This window comes from Chelonia mydas, chromosome 8, assembly GCF_015237465.2.
Source record: "Chelonia mydas isolate rCheMyd1 chromosome 8, rCheMyd1.pri.v2, whole genome shotgun sequence".
NCBI lineage: Eukaryota > Metazoa > Chordata > Testudines > Cheloniidae > Chelonia > Chelonia mydas.
Window position 1 is genome coordinate 11,606,119 of NC_057854.1, and position 27,190 is coordinate 11,633,308.

At 38.2% G+C, this 27,190-nt stretch overlaps 1 protein-coding gene across 8 annotated transcripts in view; it reads left to right on the top strand.

The window, feature by feature from the left end:
• LOC102937851 (core histone macro-H2A.1) overlaps positions 1-27,190 on the top strand; it is a 71,448-nt gene that overhangs the window by 15,424 nt on the left and 28,834 nt on the right. For 4 of the 8 annotated variants that reach the window (XM_007053576.3, XM_007053578.3, XM_037905961.2 and 1 more), the window contains exons 3-5: positions 19,394-19,500; positions 20,841-21,038; positions 23,640-23,750. In XM_007053576.3, the coding sequence (XP_007053638.1) occupies positions 19,394-19,500; positions 20,841-21,038; positions 23,640-23,750 (416 nt within the window). The remainder of the gene's footprint in view (positions 1-19,393; positions 19,501-20,840; positions 21,039-23,639; positions 23,751-27,190) is intronic. The other 4 variants (XM_007053577.4, XM_007053579.4, XM_043552816.1 and 1 more) reach the window with 1 other exon arrangement.

Below are 27,190 nucleotides of genomic sequence, written 5' to 3' on the forward strand. Positions count from 1 at the left end.
GAGACAATGAGTGCAGTCTAAAAGCATTCTCCTTCAGTGTTGTGTTTTTTTTTTTTAAACAAACCTCAAAAGGAACTTACAACACATCAGATTCAGAATGTTCACTCTACACTGTTCCTCCTTTAGTAGAAGACAGCTGTTCTGAGGCATGTCTGTTGACCAAAATATCAATGGTAGATATGACTTTTAGGCCTGCCTCTTGGAGAATGTGATCTCTCTTTAGAGCATAGTTTTCAAAACAAGAATTTAGCAGATTGATGGGTGATTTTATCAGCCAGTGGTTCATTTAATTAAGTAGCTAATAGTACAGGTTTGTTAGTTTTTTGTAATTGTTGCTGTACTTTTAAGTATAAATTTAATGTATATTTAAAAAACTGAATAGATACCACATGGGCAATGTAAATGAGTGTTAATTCATATTCAAAGGACAACATATGCTGCCAGAATCCTTCAGTTACCTGCCATTGAATGTGTGTCTATAGAATAGTTTTATAGCATTTTTTTCCTTAATTTGCCATACTTGATGCAAACTTTGCTACTGGTTACATTCCAATTGGAACAACAGGGCTATCAGGTGTCAAAACTAAATAGGTGTGTAACACTGTATTTAAAGTGTTCATACTATCAGCTTGCTTTTATATGCCAAAAATAAACGCACTAAAATGTTATCTGGGTTTATATTTTAAGCTTTTTATAATATTTTGGACTACCTTAAGTAGTTCCATAGATTTTTCTTTTCATTCCTACCAGAATTTTGTATCTCTTACTGGAATCCTCCTTCAGAGAATATAGATGTAATTGTACTAGCCAGCTGTAAGTTCCTGGCTCCTGAGCGCATTCTGAGTGCTTTTTGTATCTCAGTCATTTCTTTGTAAGAATGGAGCATGATCGTACTGATGTGTCTTTTAAGTGGTGGTCGGACAATTTTCTGTGGCTTCTGTTTATTAGTACTTCCGTTCGCACAGCCCCATAGTTGTTTGCCTGTTTTTCACTGGTGAGTCATTTGGCATATTGCCTGCCAGCCTCTGAGAATTGAAGACATATAAGACTAGTAATTTAAGGGAGTAATTGGTAGTCAGCCTGATTCGTGTGCGTAGAAACTATTTTAATTACCTTGTTTTTCTGCCAGCCACCAAACCTTCCCTGCCTTTCTATACTTTCTTGCAGATTTTCTTCTTAAACCCTGTAGATTCCCTTTGAAGCAAAATCCCTCCCCCCTTCACCTGAGCACCCCCAGCTGAAATGTCCCTTAAGAAGAGAGTGCTTTGAATGTTGTCCTTTTAAGCAGAGCAATACAGGTGTGCTTGAGGTAGTGCTAAGGAGCAGCACATGTTACCATTTAAATGCTTGACTTAAAGGCTATCCAGGGCAGGGATAGCTTAGGCAATGGAGAAGAGAGTGGAAAAGGAAAGATGTTTCTTTAACATCTGTGCCTTCTGGGAAACCTGGTTGCAGGGATAAAAGCCCAGCTCCCAAAGAGGTGATCCTAGAAGGAGGGGGGAGAGGGAAACTGAAGTATTTTGAATTTAGGGTTTTCTTGTATGTTCATGTAAATTATCGTAACATTTTAAAAACCATATAAACATACAGGCAATAGACCAGTTTATTCCAAAGCAACTATATTCTCTACACTAAGGATTGTGCAGGCAGTGTTAGAATTCTTTTGCTGTTGTTTTGTATCTCTTCTAGCTGTATGAGGTAGTTTTGTTACCTAACCTCTAACATTTCTTCTCCCCTTTGAATTGTAACAGTCCTGTTTCTGCCATTTCTATTTGTATCAGATATGGCTGTTCTTGTACTCTGTTTGCTGTTCTGTGAACTCTACAAACTTTATATTATTGGTATACCCCTTCTAGGTTAAAGGTAGTTAGTGTTGTCTGCTGAAAAGTATAAGAGAAATATAAAATACAAAAGTTCATTGCCACTAAAGAGCTTTTCAGTTAAATGGAATGTCTAGAAACTTTTCTGTATGCCCCATTAACTTTCAGCAAGTGGTGTTGTATAAAGAGGGCACAGAGATAGTCAAGAGAAAAGGCTAATGGAATTTTGAAATTAGGTTTTGTACATACAGATTATGGCTCTTATTTCAATCCTTTAGCACTCAGACTGGTTAAAAGCACAGTAGACATGGGCCCAAGCTGTGAAGTCTAATTTTGGAGTTAGATTTCAACTTGCCCAAAATTTGGGTGCTCAGATCTGAGGTTTTGGTTTGGCCTACTGCAGGGAGAGGGTTCAACTACAAAGTTCAGTCTGGGCTTTGAATTTCCTAAAGTTCACAGCTATTTAGGTTTAGGGTTCTGATTCAGGTCCGACTCTAGTTAAGAGGTTATTCTTTATCCCCTTGGCACCTTGAAGGATTTAGTTTGGCCATGTTTCATTAGCACTTCACCCCCAAACATACTGTACTGACACACTGTATTTTCATCCATTTTTTTTTCTCTGTCCCTTATCCTGATGCTTCCCGACCTATATTTCGTTTTCTGCCTTTCATTACTTATATGCACAGACTTTCTGAGCATTACCACACACTGCCACTAACAAGAAAGAATATGGCCCCTGCTTTGAGCTGAAAAACATGTAATTTTGATATGTCATTTTCAACTTGAGGAATAGAAAATGTACCATGAGTGTTCTAGCAGCTCCTTTGCAAAGGCTATCCAGTACATCTTCCCTGCAGCCTTTATTTTTCTGCAATAAAAAAGACAGAGGAAAAAGGAATAATCATTAAATCTACAGTTTGTCTTCTGCTTTCAAGCTAGTAAAACAATCATCTTTATCTCATTTTTCAGTACACTTGACATCTGAAATATCGTCAGGTCAGACAAGATCCCTTTACTGTTCTAAAAGTTGTATCACAAAATACTTGTGTTTGTCAGCACATCCAACCTACGTAGGTTTCTACAAACATCCTTAGTGCACATCTTTATTGTGCTTTTCTTTCAAAGAAATAATACGTAACATCTACAATGCCCCAGAGGCTAAAGTGTGTGTGGGAGAAGAAGGAGGCGAAGACATATATTTATTTTGCCAAAGGTTGTGAGGTACATGGCTGTGAACACACTAGCCACACACTAAAGCTACAGAATGAAATGAGCACATCAGTTCTACATGGATACTTCAGCATCTCACACTGTCATTTTGTAATTCGTGGTTTGTGACATCCCGTCCTTCAATCCAGGCTAGTTCAGACAGTGCAGCCAAATATTCAGGGGAGCTAGGTCAGGACATCCAAAATGCTTCCTCATGCTCCAGAGCCAGTTATGTGGATTACAGACTGGTTCATGTGATGGTAATAACCTTGAGCTCCTTGAGGAGTCTCCTCACCTTATCGTGGCACTGGGGGTGGCATGTTGCTGGCTTTTCTCCCTTATCCTCTTTAGCAGGAAACTACAATCCACCATGCTCCCAATTTCCTCTGTAAACGAGCACACTAGTTCTGGAATACCCATGCCTCCAGTTGTCTTGGCATAAGAGGTTACGGCAGTCCAAGAAGTCACATATTGAATCTTGGGTCTCTCAGGAAGAACCCCCATTGAAATGATGTTGTATAGGTCCTTAGTTTTGCTTAAACTGGCCTAGCCATACACCCAACCACATGTCTTCCCTTTGGGCCCATAATTTGCAGGAGTTGTTACGTCTGTATATTATGAATATTTTGACAGAAAGAGAAAGATACTCCTTGACCCTCAAAAAGGAAAACAGAAATCTCCTGAGCATGCTTTAAAGGCAGGAAGAAACAGTCCTGGGTGATTTTTTTGTTAACTGGCTCCTCTACACAGAAAACAAGTGTCAGTTGCCAAAATGTCACAGCATATGAAGAGAGGGAGAAGTGTGTAAAACAGCAGGAGAACAGGAATACAGAAAAAAAAAAAATCAGACTTTTGATTTATGTTTGTTCTGCACTTACCGAAGTTAGGTAGGAGAAAACTTGAAATGTCTGTTTTTTCCATTAACTTTTTTTTTCTTGACTGGATTTTATTGTCTGTCCATGTATTCTGTTAAAATATAAAACAAGTACCTTCTGAATTCCAGAGCTAAAATTCCATCTCTGGGGTTCTGGTGACTTGAGCTTTGTTCTCATGCATTACGACATCAGTAGAATTTCTCAGTGGAGTTTCAGGTACTCCAAGTCAGTTGCCTGCTGTTTCTTCTTGATTCATTTTAGATGTGGAAAATTATTCCAGACCGTTGACTGGCTGAAAAATAAGTCATGTTCAAGTCCAATACGTTTAACTGCTCGCCCCAAATGAGCACTTTTGTATGATGTCCAGATTCATTAACTTGAACTGCTGTTCACCTCTTGTGTTCTGCTTGCTGCTCAAAAACTACACAGGCTCATAAAATAGGAATACAACTTAAATATATTTTATTTTTCAAAGCAAATGCCCCAGTGAACTTTTTTCTGGGGGTAGGGAGAGTACGTGGGTAGCCTAGCATTTCACAATAAAAAAAAAAAAATCCATTGGTTAGAAGCAGATTAGAGTTCCAAGTTTTCTGAGGGTTATTGTTAATTGTAGCACATGAGGGGTAAAAGGATTTTAAAAATTATCCATTGACAGTGTTCTTTTGAAACAGTTAAAACATTTTCATCTCTAGCATGATATGTTTTCTTCCATTCAAACATGCAACTTTTAAGCAATGATCCCATTTTTGGCTCTGTTGTGATCTGATTGATTCTGGCATAAGCCATGCACTCCAAGGCTGGACTTAAGTATGATCAACTTAAGAGACTTCTAGGGTCCGTGTGTTTCCTTCAGCACGGGAAAAACTGAGTAATCAGGGGAAACAGTGTTGCTGAGTATACACAAAGTGATGTCTAATACACAGTGCAAACAAACTGAAAAAGAAAAATACGTTCCTCTAGCTTCTTTGAGTTCTTCTTTTTGTATGACAACTTGAAAAGCACCATTAAAGGTTTGTCCTTTTTTGATGTTTGCCCTAAAAAGGGCCATTTTGTTTGAGATGGTTGCTTTTTAGACCATGAGGCCACTGATCGGCATTCAGACACCATGTTGGTGACATGGGTCATGCTGAAGCACTTAACAGAGGATTGGATGAATGTTGCCATCTTCCTCCCTTAAATTCTAGTAACCTTAGCTGTCCCTTGTAAACATTCACAGATAGATGTGTTTTTTTTAAGTTGATGGTATCTCTCTTACACTGAGTTGTACCAGTGCCAGCCACGGCCTTGCTAAAGAACTGTAGTGGCAAAGCTTCTTTGTAACATTCCACTTTCTGTGTTGGTTCTGTGCCATCCTCATAGCAGAGGTGAGACTGTCACAGTTACTTTAGACAGCTGTATACTTGTAAAATGTGCCTGTTTAACTTTAAAACTTTGTAATGTTATCAATTAAATGTTTAACAGTCTTCCCTTCCAGCCCTATAAATGCATGAGTCAGAGTGCTTCCGACGTATATAAATGAAGCGTTTCCTTTCTCCTATAAGCCTTGCTGGCTTTGGCTCCAATCCTGTAAATACTTACGCACATGTTTAACTTAACACACAGGAATAATTAATTTCAGCTTCCCAGAACAGTGTGTAGTTTGGACTGTTAAGTAAGATAATGAAAAAAAAAAAGGTTTCATGTACTAAACCTTCATAGCATACAATGGAAAATGCAGGTAAACAAAGCTGTAGTTCAAAGTATAAGCTTAAATTAAAATCTCGTTTGTGATAGGTATCTTTTTGGAATAGTGTATGGGACAATACATATGGTTGGCTGCCTTCTGATTTCAGTCACTGTGATTTATTTTCTCCCTTCATAAATATTAGCCTTGGTTAATATTTACCTCCTTGAGTCACTAAATCTTGATATTGACAGCAGCAAAAGTTGATATTTATTTATTTTAGGGGTAGCATCACCTTTATTACTTCTTTTTTTCCCCCGTAAAACTGCAACACAAAATGAAAACTGTGGTAAATTTTGCTATACATTCTTTTTGTCTATTGTAAAACCCTTCCTGATCTTGGAAAAAGGCTCTCTCTTATTATTGAGAGAAATCAAAAACCATCTCTCTGCAGTTTGTGGTGCCTCTCTTCACCACTCCCCATTTGGGCCTGACATCATCCCAGGACAGAGAAGTGGGAAGAAGGAGGACATCCATGTAAACGTTTCCCTTATTCTAATCTCCTGCCTTTGTAAGGCAGTGCTCAGGGCTAAGCCACATGCAGGCTTTGACTTGTGACTGAGAGGACAAACTCTCTTTTTCTGAATCTCATTTAGTCTACCCATATGGGGGTATGCAAAGGTGTGTAGACACTTCAGCTGATGGCTAGACAGCTCCTCTTCACAAGTGAAATTTGACATCAGTATGACAGTTTATGCAAATGCAACTTCTTTTAAGTCAGCATGTCACTTTCCAAAATGAATTTGCTCTGAATGAGTCAATATTTAAACTCGGTCCAGGCAACATATTTTAATTTGTGACCCACATTAGGCTGCTAGAGGGAAGTGTGATCTGAACACAAGACTAGAACTTCTGAGTTTTAATCCCTCTTATGGCACACATTGAATGAAGATGTTACAGTAACCCCAGCTTCCCACCTTTTAAAATAGGGGTAATACTCACAAAGCTCTTGTTAGTATTAATTGTTAATGTTGATAAAGTATTTCTGAATCAACAAAGTCCAAAACCTGTTAGAGAAGCAAGCATATTTAATCCTTGTGTGTGTGGAAGAGTTGCCTGTACTTTTGTTCAGATGAAGTTCTTCATTGGTGCACATTGTGAAAGCTCTCAAACCTGTTGCTGCATCTCCTCCATTTCCTTGAAAGTCTGTGGTAACAAAAACTTTTTAATGGCAGATGGATTTGATCTGCAAACTTGGAATCTGGTTGTGAATATACCCCAAATTTGAGTGTGCCCTGTTGAGTGGTTGGGGATCCAGATCATCATAATGATGAGAGGACCTAACTTTAAGGTTCAGGTCAGAATGTAGGTTCAATCTATGAATCCTCCATTAAAGTTTGAGATGTTCAAACTTGGACTTTTGGTGACATCACAGGGAAAGGGGACAGTTGCACACTTTGTATCTGGATTTCTAGCCAAACTTTCTCAAAGTTTTCAGATCCAGGATTCTGGTCTTGGAAAAACTTCTAATCATTTTCCTTCTCCATTAATGTTCTCCAAGCCCCTCTGAGCTCCAGTGACCCTACCAATTCTCCCCTGGGTTTTACTCTCTCCACAGTAAGAGCCTGTCTAGTCCCCTGAGTTCAGTCAGAAGACTCCAGTCTCTAGGCCTATCAATCCAGCACTTGCTTACCATGAGCACCAACTTCATTTAGAAGAAAAGAAATCACAGTGATGTACCACCAGAAAAACATCCAAAGTAGTAAAATGTGGAGGTTTGCAACTTAACTCAAATGGAGAGAGAGACCAATTGTGGCAGTGATGGCTTAAATATGCTACATCATCACCACTGCACCAATTGTATGAGATGATCAGGACAAAAAAATACTGTTAAACACCTTAACATTCACTTTCAGAATAACCTACAAAGATGTACTGACTGCAAAAATTTGTGATTATTATGGCCTCCAAGAAGAGTATCTTTTGATACAGAAAAAATTTGGGGCATGGGAAGGAGGATGTGATAAAATCACTTTTTTTATTGTTAAAAATCAAAATATTCTCAATCATTAGATCTAGCTTCTTTTTAATCTTAGAGGCAGTGTCTAATAGAAGTGAAGCAGATACTATGGTGTGGAGAATGGTATGAAACTCAGAGCAAAGCGGTAAAAATATTATTAGAGTTGGCTAGATAAATCTTGACTTTATAGTGGTAAGAACTCTAAGTCAGTGAAATCTTGAGGGTTGGCTTCTGACCTTACTATGGACCAGTGCCTTGCTATGCCTAGCATGCTTGCACATTATCTCAGCACACAGATATTCACACCCTCTGTACACAAACACATTCCATGCATCCTCTCTTTCTGCTCCCAGAATTCAGAAACTCTCCCTTTGACATAAGTTGAGCCAAAAACCAGACATTCAGTATGAGGTCATCTGCTTTTTCTTTCATTACTCATGCCTTTGGCATTCTCTGTTTCCCCAAACTTAGGGCTTCAATGGGTGTTTGGCATCCACCACCTTATTTATTTATTTTTTTAATTTGTGTAAATGCAGGTTCATTACATATGCCTGCAAAGGTCAAAGGCTAAACCAAGACCAAGTCTTAAGACATTAGTAGTCTTCTGTACTCTGAACCCTGCTAGGCCAAAACATACTGCTGTACTCGATCAAGTAACGTCTGGCAGCAGTTAAGTTAATCATGTTTGAATACATTTTTTTAAACATATGTAAACTGTTAAGAGTGAGTGTAAACTACTATGGGAGGACACACCACTGCAAAAAAAAAATTTTTTTAGTTTGAGTTAAATAGGAATATGCCAAGTTGAGGGAAAGGAACTATGCTGTAGGCAGGATCTAAATATTGCACATCAATTTTCATTTAAGCTTGAATTTGCTGTCAAAGTGCCCTAAAAACTGAACTCCTTGTACATTTTTCAGTGATTAACCTGGAACTTTAAAAAGCCAGACAGTTGAATGATATTGATGCTTGCAAAGAATAATGGAAAGCTTAAGAGTGTAGAAAGGAGAAAAGAGCTGAACAGAAGTTTGAGTCAGATCAGAACGGTTTAAGTGGAAGTGGCTTTTGTGGCCTCAACTTGTATTTTATGTAAACATCAGTCTATCATCTGCCTCACAAAACTTACAATAACTTGACAGAGTTAACAGTTGTTGCTCAACAAGGCCCAGTTTTGATATAGCCCAGGCGCCAGTGCATGAAGTTTTTTTTATCACATTCCTAAGAGTATGATTGCCTTGTTGAGGTTAGTGGGTGAACACCAAGGCTTGCACAGAGTAAAAAAAATAAATAAATAAAAAAAACCCTTTAATAGATTTTCACTCCATCAAATTTCTCTGACTTTGAGTCAAGGCTGAGAATTGTTTTATAGGAATGTGTGGGGGGAAAGAGTTATTAAATGATTCTACCATTGCTGTTACGACTAGAGGTTCCATGGGGGATTGAATGGAATATGTAGGGGAAAGAATTCAGGAAACTCTTAACAATCATACTTGATTGGGGTTGATTGGGGTAAAACCTGGAACCATGTAAAACAATTCTGAACTCAGTAAAATGCTGATGGAAGGATTAATTTACAGAAGTACAATAAACAGATTCCTTGTCATATACTTGGCTTTGTAGCAAAGACGTTTTCTCAATGGGATTATACCAACATACACTTTTCTTTGATTTCTCAGTGTTGTTTTTAATTTTCCTTTGGTTAGAAGAGAGGCTTCAAACAGTTTTCAGAAGGCTCTGACTTCTTTCTTGTCGGAAGTCCTTTATTCAAAAATTGGCTTTGTCTCAACATGTCACCTGTTAGCTGTTACAAGCTGAATTTGCAAAGCTATGATTTCATCTCCCTGAAGAGAAGGTGGACAAAAGGCTTCCATACAGCAGAAATCACTTTAGTTCAAGAGACATAAACCAAACCAAAATGAAAAATCGTTCATCCAAAGAACGTGGAGAGCAGGTCCGTCAGCCATATTCGCATTTGGAAAGCAAGGCTAGAACCCTGAAAGCCCACCAAATGGAAAGGCTTTGTCATTTAGACCAGAAAAAACTTTAAAAGAATCACATTCATTAAGGAGAAATAATATTTTGTTGATATTGCAGATGATAGACTGATGTTTACATAAAATACAAGTTGAGGCCACAAAAGCCACTTCCACTTAAACCGTTCTGATCTGACTCAAACTTCTGTTCAGCTCTTTTCTCCTTTCTACACTCTTAAGCTTTCCATTATTCTTTGCAAGCATCAATATCATTCAACTGTCTGGCTTTTTAAAGTTCCAGGTTAATCACTGAAAAATGTACAAGGAGTTCAGTTTTTAGGGCACTTTGACAGCAAACAAAGGGCTGTATGTATGTTGAAGATGAAAATATAGAAACCACCCACTATCTATCCAGAGGGAGGGGAATGGAATCAAATGTGTTTTCATCCAGGTCAAATGTTGCTACTGTGCATGCTTCATTTAGCACTTCAGTGACTTGTTTTATTTTAACCTCAGAAAGTTCAGTGCTTGTTCCTAAATTCTTTAGACGAGAGCAGAGCAGTGAAACACCATAGTGAAGAAAAGTGTATGTATAAGGCACACAACTGGTTTGTGGAACACACAAATGAAACTAATTCAAGTGAGAATTTTATGAAATGCCCAAGAGGTGAGCAATGTTGAGTTTAGATGAGTGTTCAGAGGCTCATCCCAACCCTCTAGGATGAAAATTCACTCTGAAAATCACTCTAGAACATGCTTTCTGTGAAGATTTCTAATACAACTTGGTTGTGGTACAATAGGAAATGCTGAGAGCGCAGCTTTTCCTGTGGTCTTATCTCTGACTTAAGTGCAGAGGTGCACAACCCCTTTTGTTTTCTCTTAAAACTTTTTTTTTTTCCAACTGAACTTTTAAAAACCTCAATAGCCCAAAAAATTAGTTCAAGTTTTAGGAACAGGTTCAGACCAGTTTTTGTTACCGAAATCCGTTTGCCCAGTTCTAAATTTTGCAAAGGAATTTTTTTCAGTTGATACAAATGATACAGATGCTCATGGACACAGTGTCTTAACTAGATTGTATTTAAGAGAAATCTTTGTAACTTACAAGACTCCACTTTCTTCCATTTAATTTAAAAATCTTAATGGACAAAATATAAATCAACCAAACCAACATGTTCACATTACAACTTGTCTTCAAGGCACTCCACTCTTTTGCTTCATAACCAACCATTAAAAACAGAGTCACATGACATCCAAACTGGTGTCTTGCATTACACTTTCCTTCCCTAACAATACACCTTTCTCAGCCTTTCTTTTATTGGAACAATGTTGTTTTTAAATCTGCAACAACAATAACATATTTTTAAAAAAACGGGGGGTGGGGGGTGGGAGGAAGGCAGAACGGGACTGCTAGACCAGGTGTTCTCAACCTTTTTCTTTCTGAGCCTCCCCCTCCCAACATGCTAAAAAAATTCCACAGCCCACAATAACTGTTTTTGTGCGTATCCAGTAGATTAAAAGCCAGGGCTGGTGTTAGGGGATAGCAAGCAGGGCAGTTGCCCAGGGCCTCATGTCACATGGGGCCCCGCAAAACTAATTTGCTCAGGCTTCAGCTTTGGCCCCGGATGGTGGGGCTCGGGCTTCGCCTTTCTGTCCTGGGCTCCAGAGAGTGTAACGCTGGCCCCTCTCTGGTTTATTTTGGCAGACCCCCTGAAACCTGCTCACAGCCCCCCAAGGGTGCCCAGACCCCTTGTTGAAAACCACTGTTCTAGAGATCAATTTTTTAACCTTTTATGTTGGTTAACTCTCGATTTTCAGAGGGACTGTGGATGAGAAAGCTCTCCTCGGCATGTGTCCGGGTTGCAAAATCAGTCCCTTAAATGTTAAACACCACCTGATACTTGTGTTCCTTACTGAAACTTTTTTTTCCAAAATAAATATTTTGATGTGCGATTCTTTTTAGAAGGTGTATCTCAGACGTACAGCATCCTATGACCCTTTACATAAGGGTTGCTATAGTAACTATCCATCTGGAAACAAAATGCTTGAGTAAATAAATGACTAGAATAAAGGTGTTGCACATCTAGTTAAGCCTCAATCCTGTTTGTTTACCCTTGCTTTTGAAAACTGCTCTAAAACTCTGTTCTTCCGGTTGGGTGAATCTCTGTTTCCATCTCCTTGCCTATTCAGAGGTTGGGGTCCTCTTTGATTTCTCTGTGTTGATATGCTGCCTTTTAAGGGAGTCCCACCTCTCTGACATTATTCATGTACCAGCCATTAGCAGGTCTGGAAACTGCGCAAGATGAGCACTACCTATTAATCAACACACAGTAAGTGACTGCCTTGATTGCACTGAAACCTGGGGATGCAGAACATATTTGGTCCTTTGTCCCATTGAAATCTGTGGGGAAGAGAAGGAACTTGTTGAAAATGTTAGACTCCTTTCTAGCCTTCCCCATAAATTCTGCCTATGGCACTGTTCAAAATGACTGTATTTTTTTTTAAATGGATATATTCTAATGGGTAGCTTAGTGGGCTGAGCATCAGGTTGGAAAGACCTAGACTCCTTGAATACGAGGTGTGAAACTGAGCCAGCAGGGTCCACTCGACTTTTAAGCCCAGTGAGGTGTATAAATTGAGTTTCCTGTAGTTTGTGTGTGGATCTTTCAGATAAGGCCTTAAAAACTGAGGTCATGCCTCTTTTGCATGGACACTAAGGGCTAGATTTTCAAAAAGAGGAGGTCCATCTCTACTTGTGCAATTGCATGCTTAGACTTGCACACGCATTTACCATGGACATGTGCAACACATCTTGCAGAACAACAGTTACGGAAGGTTAGTAACCATTTTTCATATGTGCAAATGGCCAGTTAGGCATCTAAAAATGCTCATTTTTATGCACAGATACCCAATTTATGTGTGTAATCATAGCTGTGCAATATTTTTACATCTTTTATTTTAAAAGTGTGTTGCTAAACATTTAGTGGCACTTTTTGAAAGAGCAGGGCTTTGCCCCAGCATGTCTGTTGAGAAATGTCCTACTTTGGTTGTTAATCTCCTAGTCCCAAAGTAGCAGCAATCCAAGCAGGGCTGTATGTAGTCTGAAGTGCAGTGGGTACACCTCAGGGAATTACGCAATTATGCGCCTGTGTAATTTCCCGCATAAAACGTCTGACTATGCATTGTCGCATAATATTACATAATATTCCTTAGCAGATAAAGACCATGAAAAATGTTAGATCACACTGAGAGTCATGGGAGCATTGATCGATTTTGCCAGAAAATGCCATGACAAAGATCCCACATTGCAAATATACAGCAAAAGAGAAAGTACAAGATTTTCCTGGCCAGGTTTTGGAGGATAGAAGAAAAATCTTTTGCAAAACGTGCAATGTTGTTCTGGACCACCAGAGGAAATTGACAATTGCAAACCAACTCATCCAATCACAGAAGCATTTAAATAGAAAAGCTGCATTGCATGGAGAATCACAAAAAATGCAGCGTGCACTTTCAACACAACCACAATAGCACAACATGAGCACTTAGAGGTTGTCCGTGACTGTATCTTAACATGTGCCGCTTTTTTCCATGTTCTCTGTGTGTGCGCATATATATATATTTTTTTTCCCACAACATGCATCTGATGAAGTGGGCTTTAGCCCATGAAAGCTTATGCTCAAATAAATTTGTTAGTCCCTAAGGTGCAACAAGTACTCCTCGTTCTTTCTGCAAACATACTGTTATCTAAGGCAGACCATCCTTTTATATTCCAATTTCTAAGCACTTGAATGAAGAATAGTGGTGCAGTTCCAGGACATTACCAGCTGCAAGAGGCATAACTTACACACATCTACAAAACTGAGAAATAAACTTGAGGACAAAGTGAAGGATAACTACGTGTCAGTTATATTCAATGAAATGACTGATGACAAGGGCTGCTATGTACTTCACATTTTACTCGCACCTGTGGTGAAAGCCAGTACTGGGAAAGGGTCTTCCTATCTTGCTGACTTGCACTTCTTGCAGAAAACAAATCACAGCACTGTGTCTCAAGCAGTCATTCAAAACTGTGCAAAGTTATCAAATTGTATGTGGTTGTGTTTGACACGGATATGCCGCATACATGAAGAAAGCTTACAAAACTGTACTGTCTGGACTGTTTCCCGGTAAAATCCATATAACATGCTTTGCTTACATAATCAATCTGGTGGGGGAACATTTTTGTAAGCCATTCAATGATGTCAGCGCACTGGTAAAAGCTTTCTCACAAATGTTCTATGTGGCAGGGGACAGGAAAATGAGGTACTTAAATTACCTCAGGCAGAAAGTTCCCAGTATAACAATGGCACGAGACCCAGTGGCAACTAGATGGAACAGCTGGTTTGCTACTGTTCAGTACCATGAAAAGCACTTTCAGTATTATCACAGCTTTGTTAAAGAAGAAATGGAGGTGCGTGACAACTCGGCACCACATTCATTGCGGGAACTTGAAAGAGTGCTGTCAGATGAAACCCAATGTTTAATGCTGAAGATTGTTTTATCAATGAAATGTGCAAGCCAATCATTGACCTAATGGCTATATTTGAAAGCCAGAGACTGTGCACTCTTTTTGCTTTTCAGAAAATGGATGAACTGCTGTTTTTCCTTGAGAGAGACAATGGTTTCCTCCAAAAACTGAGTGTTAACAATAACCACTAATCAAAGTAGCAAGTTGGTGAACCTGTTTTGTTCGGCTGTTGACAATTCAGCTGAAAAGCTGAAGAAGTACATCAGTGATACTGAGAGTGGGCAGCCCTCAGTTAAGTTCCTAAAATGCATAAGGATTTTCAAACCCAGAACTGTTCCTGTAATATCTCATGTGAAGAAGGATTACACCTCAATTCCTGGCTTCAGTGACATTTCAGCAGAGGAGTTTGCTTTGTGTATCGGGAAGGTGGCACCCGACACGATCCAGAGAACTCTACAGTCACGGGAAATTGACATCACCATGTTTTGGTCATCAACAGCTGACCGTCTTCCGAGTTTGAAAACATTAGCTTTCAGATACATAAATGCCATAACAAACACAGCTGATGCTGAGTGCAGCAACTTGCTGTATAATCTTGTCTTCTCCTGTCGGAGACATTCTCTTTCGGAAGACAAACTGAAAGAGCTGATGTTCCTTAATTTCAATCTTGGAATTTAAAAAGATTTTATGTTAACAAAAAATCCATTGGTTTAGTCTTTATTTTTTACTTACTGTGCTAATATTTTGGTAAGCAGTATGAGAGAAGAACCCAATATAACTACACAATAATTTTGTTACATTGCACAGTACTTGAGGTACCTCAAGGACTCAAAGAATTCTTTTAATTGTTTTTTGTATTGCACTTGGACTTTGAAAAGATGTGAGCATTTGAAGTACTGCAGAAAAGGGGTAATTTTGCTGAAATTATTAAAAAAACTAACCTCAATTTAACAAGTCCTCATTTGACAACTTTATTTAGTTTTAAAAATCACACCCACTGGGTCACATTTTTTTTGTTCAAGGAATATAAAGCCCTACAGTAGATTCCGTGATAGTGGAATAAATCTCTTTAATTACTCAAATTTTGTAACTGACAAAAGTGCACTGTCTTCAGGTTACCATGTGAGATAGACCTAACCTAAAAGTTCAGATGCAAACTGGATAGTTAACTTCCAACCCAGAGTTCAGAGATGTGTTTAATTTTTCCTATGGAGAGAAGACCAGATTTTCGTTTCACTTAAATCATGTAAAACGTTGAAATCTTACAATTTACAATTGGTGTAAAACTGATGTTAGAGGAGAGTGACTCCAGCCAAATTATTAGGGTCCAAGAAAGATTTTGAACCTTCTTGACCCCAAAAGTTTGGAGGTGGTGTGATCTGGAGGGTTGATTTGGATCTGGCTTCAGTACTATCTTTACTAGATAGGTTCTGTTGCCTGTGCTGGTTACATTTATAATATTGATAATGCTTAGATTAAATGCGGGAGGGGAGGGCAGAGAGGGCATTGGTGCTTGAGAAGGAACATGTGCTTGCAGCTTACTTTTGCTGGGCTGTGGGTCATTTCAATGCACTGGCAGCTTGTTGGATTCTTGTTGGAGTGATGGCAGAGGAGTAGGGAGAAGCAAAAAGAAAAGACTTCCCCCTCTACCCCTCCCTTTGTGGCCCTCTGCTCCAAAGCAAAGCTTTCTCCTTGCCTTTTATGCCTGAAAAGAAAGTGGGTTACCTCAACTTCCCTAAAGGACCATTAGAAAACTGTAATTTCAAAATGAGTTTCCTGTCCAAGGAAGAGAGCTTAGCACTTACAAGAACAGTTCTCCACTATAGGAGGCAGACATTTTAGTTTTATGAGGAACAAATAAAACATTCCTCCATGCTTTACAGGCATAACACTTTCTTAGGCTCTTTCGTTACAAAATGACCTGTCTACATAGTTACGCTGATCAGATGCAGAGAATAACATGACACAAGTGTTAGCAGTGGCTGATGTTGTAAAGAGATGGACGGGGGGGGGGGGGGGGGGGGAGGGAAGGGAGGGCAAACAAAAAGTAGCACGCTGTTACAGCCAGTTCCCCCCTTACCTTTCAGCCAGCACTAAACCCTCACACATAAGGATCACAATGCCTGGATTGAGATGTTTCAGTTCTTTATTACAGTGGTGCAGTCCTCCCAAAATCAGTGGGGATGCACTGGGTGTTACTTAGAGCAGAATCTGTCCCTTGGAACTTAACACATTTCTAATATCGCAGTAGATGTTTGAATTCTGTAGTGATGCAGCTAAGCATTGTATGTCTGAACTTTGGGTCATGGTGAGTGAATGACAAGAGGGTTATGCAGGTTTTAGTCTGCTCTATGGAGGTTTGGGAGATGCCTTATCCTACTAGTTCTGATTTTTTTTAACTGATTTGTTGTTTGTATGAAATATATTAATTCATATTGAAAGACCAAACCCAAGCCCAAGGACATGAATGTTCTTTCTCTGTGCCACACTCAAGTCGTCTACCCTTTAAGAACATGAGGATATTGAAAGCTTGCTGAAGTCCTTGATGAAACTGAATTGTAATACAGACAGAAGCAGCTATGAGTTTTCCAATATGTGTCAAAATTGGCTTTTTATGGGAGTTGTGATTAAAAGTAGCCTCGGAGTCACATTAAAATCAGTGTAATATAAAGCCATGGACTGTGGCTGTATAGCGTTGCTTTCTCAAGATTTACAGTGTTAGAGGAAAGTGATCTGATGTGAGCTTTGATATATTTTTTAAATCATCTTTTTTTTCATTTCCAGCCTACTGTCTTTATTCCCTTCCACTTGTCCATTAAAGCAAGTTTATGCATCAAGTTTCATTGTGTATTCAGTTCATTTGTTAGCAGGGTGGAATGATTTCAATTACCTGTTTTAATTTTGTTTTACATTTGTACGTTTTAGTAATTTTCCTAAGGAAGGATTGATTCTCATTAGTTGGAGACCATAAAAACTTGTTGTTTGCAACTAAATATAGCCTTTATACTAAATTTGGTGCTTGTTTTTGCTAACCAGGAGGATACACTATATTTATATACATTTGTTTAAGCAAATGTACATCTTAACTTACCTTTACCTTTATTCTGAGTCTTAATTCTTACATTTCGTATTATGTTAGAAAATGGTGAATGATGCATTATTTATTTACCAGGTGAAGACTTAATTTTTTTACTTGTGATTTGTGTCCAACTCTGTGTATGGAAATACAAATTAAATTAAAATACACAAAAACGGCATTTTAATTTTTTTTATTAAATAAATCTCCCTTAAAATGCTGTATACATGAGAAAAAATTATCAAAGTTTATGAAAACATGTTTTGGGTTTTAAAACTAACTGATTTATTAAACAAAGGAAGTATTATCTGTACTTAATGAATTGAACTAGTTATTTCTGGTCACCACATTCTTCAAGATTTTAGTGCTAGTAGGTGTCATTCTCTTACACCTACTCTTTATTCATAGTTTTGGAAGGGGAAAACAACCTTCATGCCTTTTCAACACCCAATTGATTTCTTAACTTTGAATGAACTAGTCATTGAGTCGAGCTAGGTGAACAAACTAAAATGAAGAAAATGTTCTCTGTACCTGTAGAAAAGGCTACTGCTGTCAAAAACTGGTTTAGCACTTCAACAAACGCTGATTCCAGGTTAGCGATTGACTGCCACCAGTTCAGTGGTTTGACTTTATTTTACTTAAATCATTGATTTTTATCCACCTTGGTTGTTGAAAGAAAGAGTCGGGTACACTAGGCCTGATGCTCAGACATTTTCCTTTAATTTCTCCTTTTCAAAGATTACCACTCACAGGTTTGCAAAACGAATGATCCAAAAGCAGTAGAGAAACAGTGTCTTTTGTCTCCCTCTGTACAGACAATCTAAAAGTGAGCAATGGTATTTGAATGCGGCACCAGATAAACATGAGCATGTTGCTGTAATTTCTGTATTTGTGCCCCATACTCTCTATTTTAATTACTTCTGGTTCCCTTACATTTTTTGGCTGAGGCTTGTTGAGCTGAAGATAGCTAAGTTAGTGGATAAAGCACTGGCCTTTCATATTGTAGACAGTTACACAGAAACAAGTTAATCCCCCCCCTAATTCCAATCAAGAAAGCATCATACATGCTGTAGCTAAGTACAATTTGACATGATTGGAAATCTTTTCTCAGGAGATAATCTACTAGGAGTGAACAAACTTGACGTGTCAATTACCTCTCCTCTAGGAGGGAAACCTTTCCTTGAAGAGCAAAAAATCATTAAGTCGCTGCCGCAGCAAAGAGATTTTGCATTTTTGCCTGCTTGCCTATAACCTAACTTAAATGTCTGTATGCCTGCCTAATGGCACTACAACTGAGAAACACAGAATAAACATCTCATTCAACTATGAAAAAAATGTAGGAGGAACAAAAGCCATCACCCAGGCTAGTGCTGAGTGCAGCAAAAAGTTCTAGTTTTATGTGCATACAGTACTTTGAAGTCTGGCAATAACAAAATCCTAGAAAATGTACAAAAAGTTAGTTCTGGGAACTCAACAAATGGTCAATCAAGGTTTCTGATTTAGGAGGACATGAAACATAAATATAGTTTAGATAGTAGGACTTCAAACAGGCATTTAATCTTCACTGGCATAAATATTAAAGGTTTCAGAGTAGCAGCCGTGTTAGTCTGTATTTGCAAAAAGAAAAGGAATACTTGTGGCACCTTAAAGCTTATGCTCAAATAAATTTGTTAGTCTCTAAGGTGCCATAAATATTAAGAGACAGTGAGAACTGTTGCACTTGGTCTCTCATGAGACAGTATTTTAGCACAGTTTAAAACAAGTTCGGCTTGCTCTCTCTTACATGAGTGCAAATTAGGAAAAACTCCATTGGATTCAGTGGAATTACACGAGTGTAAAATTAAGAAAAGATCTGAATCCAGCCCTTTGAGTTGCACTAATCCCAAATGTGTGGCGTGCATTGCTACATCTTCACGGATCTGTAAGCGCAGTAATGGATTTTGTGAAACTTTCAGTGCTGTGCCTCCAAGATTGGAGTCCATCCTCAACCATTTATATTGCATTCCCTGACCAAGTGAGGCAAATAGTTCTCAAAAGGTACTACATAGTGCTTTAATATTTGTTTATATGCAATGCTGTTGTAGCCGTGTCGGTCCCAGGATATTAGAGAGACAAGATGGGTCAGGTAAGATCTTCTATTGGACCAACTTTTGTTTGACTGTTTGAGAATTGACATCTTATAGCCCTGTTCACCAAACACCCATTGGGTTTTAACTATCATATTTTAATTAAGAAGGGTTTATTTTCCCCCAGCGGAAATTCTTGAATTGGCTGGAAATGCAGCAAGGGACAACAAGAAGGGTCGAGTCACTCCTAGGCACATCCTGTTGGCTGTAGCAAATGATGAAGAATTAAATCAGGTAAGAAAAGTCTCCATCATGTGAGGGCCAGGATTTCTTTTAGGGTTTCTTAAATTATCCTTCCATATTACTGAATTGTAATTCAAGACCTCTGCTTCTTGAGCCGGCCACTGGGAAGCAGTTCGTTCGTTCGTTCATTCATTCATTCATTCATTATGTAACTAGTTAAAGTACTCGGCTTAATTACATGTTTCAGGGAATAAAATGTGCAATGCATAGGCGATACAACACAACCGTTGCCTCCTCTGAGACACCAAGGTAAAGCCTCCTAGGAAACTGAGTCCTTCAATTCCTTTGAGTTGATATTCCTGTATGTATCCTGGTTATGTATATCTATCTTTTTTGTCCTAAAACTTTCTTAACCCATTGGGGCCAGACTTCAGGAGTAAGAGGGCTGGATTTTTTTAGATAGTCAAATAAATTCAGACATAACTAGTATTTGTTTGTCATTTATTTGCATTGGAATACATCACCCAGAGCACCAACCAGGATCACAGTTCATTGTATTAGGTCCTGTACAAACTCATAATAAGAAAAATTCCCTGCTGCAGTCCAGTGTTCCACTAGCTGAAAAAACAATCTACTCCAGCCAGCGTTAGACTTGCTGGGACCAAAACCCGAGCTCCACCCCCACCCAGGACAGTGGGGCTTGTTTTGTGGCCCCCTCCACTCCCCCCAGGTCATGTAGTAACTTGGCAGAAGGGGGTCGCGGTGCAATGAAGTTTGAGAACCCCTGATTTCTACCTTCTCTTAACTGTTCTATTTCTGTGTTTTAAAGGCTTAGATTCTTTTTAACTGTAACATTTCTGGACACACACAGACACACAGTTACCCTTCACTTGAAGTTTCATGTCTGTTAATTTCTTTAGTTTTTAAAGATTCAAGGAAGTGCAGAGTTTAAGAGCTCCATACACACGCCTCCCCCGGCACTCCCTGCAGTGTGAAGCTTTGGGGCTCCCTCTCAAACACACACTGCCCTGCAAAGCTCCTGAGTCCACAGATATGACTACCTTATTTTCTCTCTCATCTATAGCTGAATAATTTAGTCTTTGTTACACACATTTGACAGCATAGATGAAAAATTAATCGTTTGTGAGCACAAAAGACATCCGGGATGCATAGCAACATGCAAGAATCTGTGCATTTTCTGACTAAATTGTTCAGTTTAAATTCATGTTGTGTGGAAAGGGTTTCTTTTCTTCACAGATATTTATTGAGCTATATAAAGACATAATTAGGAATAGACCATACAGAATACAGTGCATAATAATAAACACTGTTCGCTCTTTATCACTGTGTAAATGCTGGATTTCATTATTTGCTACTTTATTTGCGTTTAGCTATTGAAAGGTGTCACCATAGCCAGTGGTGGTGTATTACCAAATATTCACCCAGAGCTGCTCGCAAAGAAGCGGGGGTCTAAAGGAAAACTGGAAGCCATCATCACTCCACCCCCAGCTAAGAAGGCAAAGTCCCCATCACAGAAAAAAACTGTATCAAAGAAAGCAGGAGGCAAGAAAGGATCAAGGAAGTCCAAGGTAGAGTAATCTGTATATATCAAACCTGAAACGTGCAATGCAGGAGCTGCTAAAAACTGGAGAATCGGAGAGACCTAGATGTGTGTATATATACAGTATAGACCTATATGGTAAATATCCTAAAGGATATTTTCCAGTTCAGGGTGTGATTGGGGTAGCAGTTTCAATAGTAACATAAACAGTTACCAAAGTTCAAATAACAGCCCTCTCCTCAAGGTGTCTCAAAGCATGAAAGTCAGTCAAACTGGCACATCTGCTGTGAATATTGCATCCTCTGTGTGGAGGCAGTTTCTGTATGACTGAGGAGGTGGAGATTGTAACTGTGGCATGGCAGGATTGTGGCTAGCCTATCAATGAACCAAACAGATCCAAAAATCTCACATAGCAGCTATAGTGGCAGCTGTGCAGTGGTTGTGCAGGTGCCTGTGCTCTGCCACTGGGTGAGAGGGGCAATTTAAATTTACTTGGATTTCACATGGGGTATCCGCATTTGGCACTGAGAAAAAGAGGATTTGGATAATTCTATCATAACTAAAATCGCATTAGAACAATATCATTTTTCCTTCAGTTGCAAATATTAAGAAAAAGTATAACATTTTAGTTTGCTGATTTTATTAGGTATCTTATCAATAACATTGCAAAGTCAAGCATTTTTTTAAAAAGTAGATTTAATAATTTCTTCTCATTTAATAAATTTGCTGAAATTCAGCAATGGCTTTTGTTATCTCTTTGAACTGAAGATAGGATTCTACCAGAGCAGGTAGTTTGATCTCTTTCTGCATGGAGAAGTCATGATATTTAGCTTGCCTAAATACAGATTCTTCAGCAGAAGAGTGCCATACATTTTTTTTTTTATTCCACATTTTTAGGTTGCTGTAATGAGACTCTTCTGAATTTTGAGCTGGAGATTTCTTTAATTCCTAAAGACTAAATGTACTTCATTCGAAATTTGAAGAGAGAAAAAAGTGTGTGGGGGGGGAGGACGGCATCCAATCATGATAAATGTCTTGTAGTAAAATAGGGAAATTCATTTTTGAACTTTTTTTACTAGAGTTTCCATTTATAGAGGTTAAGAATTTCTTTCTAATTCATGTGCTTACATGCAAGCTTTAGTGTGTGAAAAAAATTGTGAAAAATTACGCATGCAAAATTCTGGGTGCAAAAACGTTCACAGGCATTTAATGTGCTGCATATGAAAAGGTTGCCTTTTCTGGTCAACAAAGACAATACCTTTGTCTTGAGCTCTCCATTCTGAGGTCCTAATTATTTTCCTGATTTTACAGTTACTTTTTGAACTCTTGAATTTTCTCTCTCCTTGTAGAACACCTAGTAGGTGGCATTTGGAGTGCAGAGCTTCTAATAACCTTGCACTAATAATTTCCCTAAATCTGGATATTTTTTTTCTTTCTTGATTACAAAAGTAGGAAGTCTGTTGTGGGGTTCTGTTTTTCTTTCACACAATAAACTTCATTGTCTGCTTATTATACTAATATTTGGCTAATAATAAACTCCAGGGGAATTGAAATAGGAGGCATGAAAATCTAATTTTCGAAACATTTGTATAATGTAAAGTATGGTTACACTTCCTAGAAACACAAATATACTCCTGCATCTTCACCACCTTATTTGTTTACTCACACGCTATGTTACCTATACTTTTGGGGGGAGTATAACACAACAGTAGCTTTGCTTTAATGTCCCAAGTAGAGGTTTGATTCACAGACGTATTATTGAAGTTATTGAGGCAATACATATTTATGCTAAATGACGATTATTATTATTATTATTTTATTTTATTTATTTCAAATTAAAATATTCCTACCTCTCAGTTGGCAGCAGTTGAGCTAGTTGCTACAGCAGTTGTTTCACTGCCATGACTGACATCCCTTCAAAATGATACAGTTCTAATTTATATCCAACAATTTGATGCAGGCCAAACCTGTGTTGTTCTAGTTAAATAATCCAGTTAAATGGATGGAATAAATTTAATTTAATTTTAATTTTACTGAGTAATGGAAGATGACTTGGGCCAGGTTTGAAAAACAGAATTTTTCAGCTAGGGCCTACAGCACCTCCATCAGGCATATAGCATAATGGAATAATTTATTTATAGTATTTACAGTAACGGCCAAATTTTCAAATAGGTACCTAAAAACACAGTTGTGAAATTTGCAAGTGACCACTTTCATGCACAGTTACAGGATTTCGTGTCTGAAGAAGGCTCTTAGGAATGCCAAGAATGTCCACTTGCAAATGGGTACATTGCCCCTTTGCATTTGCATTTTTAAAAACATTGTTGAAAATATTTTGGGAAATTTTAGAAGACGAGTGAATTCTCTAATGTGTGTGGTTTCATAGGCAAGAGGGGACCTCGGACATCCAAACATTGAGGTCATTTCTCCTCTGGATGTGTATGTGTAGCTGCCTTTATTAACATTAATCAGTCACATATGTGACTAAAGGTCAGACACCAATACCATTGTTTGTATTAGTTGTTTATAGCATAATAAATATGGATACGTGTATTGCATGTCATATTATCAGTATTACTGAACCATATTTCTCAGCCTCTGGTTAACTAATTAACTATATTTTTACAAGAAGAAGCAGGGAGAAGTCAGCAAATCAGCAAGTGCTGACAGTACAACAGAAGGAACTCCTGCAGATGGATTCACAGTCTTGTCCACCAAAAGTCTTTTCCTTGGCCAGAAGGTATGTCTCGGCATTTTATAAGCCAATACCTATCTTGAAGTTTTGCTTAAGAGATACACCCCAAAAAGGCCTGTGCTTGACTAGCATTCACCCAGTCTTGTAGTTCATCTGCACATGCAGTACAGAGCTGATTTGGATAAGCCTTTTTTAACAAAGAAATCACCTGAAACCGGTTTTGAAAACTTTATTTTTAATAAATGGGTCTTCATGTGCGTAATTAACCAAACATTCTGATGCAGTGAAATTTTGCTTGCTGTGAAACTTTCCACATTTTTTTATTAGACGGCATAATTATTACAGCTAAGCTTCTCCCAGTGATGACATTTTGCTGAGGACAAAATGGCTTTACAAAAGGACAGCCTGCTCTATTGCCAATATAAATGATTTGCAGGCTTCTATCAAAACCTATTTAAAATATTTATTTCTAATAGATCTTTTTTTTTACAAAAACGAATACCGTACAATAACGAATGACGCTTTTACAAAAAGCTATTTATCAACAGTTGTATTTACCCTGTGAGCATATTTTGAGAGTTGGGCGTGTTAGGGTTTTAATGCTAAAATAGCACTTTAAAGAGACATTGTTAATTCAAGAAATGAACCTGGTCTCTTTTCTTGAAACCAGCCTTTAACTTACGTGATATGCTATTTTGAAGTAATACTGCATCTTTCTTTTATCATTCAGTGGCTAAATCATTGTATTGTAAATTGAAAGTGACGAACCATTTTTGTCCCATCATGGAATGTCTCCTTTAACTCATTTTTATTTCATATCGAGACTGTACTCCGTTTATTGTTGCACAGCTTGTCTGCTAAGTTCATTATGCATGCAAATAACTTTATTTTATTTTCTGCAAAGGGTTTCTGTATTTTTCATGCAGTTTACACTTGTGGTCAGATTGTCATTTGAAGGGGAGAGATTGGCTGCTTCCCCTGGAATCTTTCTGAAAATATTCAAATTTTAAGACATTTTGATTAGTTAAAATCCAAAGTTTATAAACTCAATATTCTCTTTACGGAGCAACCAAATTAAGGCTTTTGGAATTGATTTGGAATTCTTTTTGTTCAAAATAGGAATTAATGTCATGGTATCACAGACCTGACCCTGATGGCCACGTAGCCAGTAGGATTTTGCTATCCATTTCAATGAGAGAAAGCTCTTTGGGGCAGGGACAGGTTTTGTTTGCTGTTTGTAGAGCAACTATCACAGTGGGGTCTTGATCCAGACTGGGTCTCTTAAGTGATGATAATAATACAAATAATTAATAATAAGCAGCTCTGGGTCCTAGTTTTTCTTTGATATGAATCACAAATATAATGGGTTTACCTTGCAGAGTTTATCTTCCTTTGTCCCCTTAACAGTGAGGGATTTCTAATCTTATGTTGGTGAAAGAGTGCAACCTAGCAACACTGTAGAACTCTAGACAACTGGTTCCTTATTCACGTGGAACACAGCTCCCTTAGGGGTGTATTGTCATTCGGTCTCCATGCAGCCATGCTCCTTTCTCCCTCTGAGCAGCTTTAACTCCTAGACAGAACTGCTCACTGCTACATCTTAGATTCTCCTGCCCAGTGCTACTGGTTTTAGCTCCTCTCTACCCATGCAAGTGAAAGGGAGTATCTGTTTCACTTTCTGTGCAAATCTAAGTTACATTAAAAAATCATGCCTATGTAAGGTAAACACAAATCATGTATGAAGGAGCTGTTTCCCAATGGCTGTATTTGATGGGGCGAATCGTGGTCACATTGACATTAGTGGGAGTTTGCTTGTCTCGTATTTGTAACAGCACACATAAGGGGGGGAAAAAATGCAAACATGATGCAAATTACACCTCCTATGAAGAAAAACCCAGGTAAAATGTGCACTTCTGCTGATGTGGAGAGGATACATGTTGATATACATCACCTAGCTATTAAAGGCCATATTCTGCTTTTGCCCCATACTGGGAACTGTTATTATAGTCAGTGAGCACTCAGTGCAGAAATCAAGGTTCTAAAATACCATATTGTTAATGAATCTAAGAATTCCCAAAATCCTACTCTCCATCTTTATTAGGTTAAAAAATAGAGAGCATTCTTACCTTACGCAACGTGACAAATAATAAATCTGTTACCATGGTAATATTTTTCCTAGAAAAAACATTTTTAGGGACTAATTTGATTTTTCATGGATTCCTTTTAAGCCTGAAAACATGGAAAGCTTAGAAGGCAAAGATCTCACTGCATTGTAGTGTACAAAGAGGTGATATCTTTGAATGAGTGCATTTAATAAGAACACAGGATAAAATAGTTAGTTTGTTTTGTCAGCTCATGGTTTAGGAATATTTTCAGAAGCATTCCCCAGAAGTTATTTTTCAGCAGCTCAACATGCCTCAGTGTATTTTCCTAATGATCCAACATAGTGTATTGTTTTTCTATATTGAGAAAAAACAAGGGCAGAACATTGGGCCTGATCTGTGGTTGCTGAGTACCTCAGATGAAGTGCTGAGCACCCTCAACACCCACAGATGCAGTGGGAGGTAACCACCCTTTTCGCCTCCTAGATTATAGGCCCATTCTGCACAGGCTCGGTTGAATAAGAAAGGCTCATGGGTGTTACAGTATGTCTGTTGCTAAGATATTTACTGTACTAAAGAGGGCAAGCAGGTTAACAGACTGGAAGCTAATTGTTATTGTTAATGATGTTTGTCTTGACCCATTGAAATTTTCAAACAATTCCTTTCAATATTCTGAAAATTTTACAAATTACTTATAAATTTTGAGTGCATTATCTTGGAATCAATTAAATGCTTTTAAGTCATTTCTACATGCAACTGCTGTTTAAAAGGACCATCCTGATTTAAAACATTTATCTAAAACATTAAGTCAGATACTGTGTTTCCGGAAAGAATCTAAAGTTTTGTTGTTGGGGGTGGGGGAGGGTTGGTTTGTTTTTTTTAAATCAGAGTCTAATGATATTAATTAAATTTCCTAGGTCGTCTTGGCACAGCAGATATTTATTTTAAATGACTAATGTAGCCCAACAATGTGATGAGCACTGTAATTCTTAGAAATTCCCACTGTACAGTATTTTCAGAGTGTGGGGGAGGGAGAAGGTGCCTTTTTTTTTTTTTAAGGCAGTTAAGAGTCATGGAAAGTTACTGGGAAGGAGAGGGAGGACCTGGTTTTGCTTTCTTCAGCACTACCTTGCTCTTTCAGAATTGTGGAATTTTGTGCAAAAGGTAAATTATTCATAGCTCTCAGAATGCAGTTACCCTCATACTTAGAGGAGACAATGGGTTCAGGGGGTTAGTAAAGGGGACTGAGAGTTATGATTCCTGGGTTCTAATTCTGACTGTGCCATTGACATACTGTAAATCATTTCATCTTTTGGTATGTGTTTCCCCATCTGTAAAATATATATACATATATTCCTCACAGAGATGATAGCAGGCTTAATG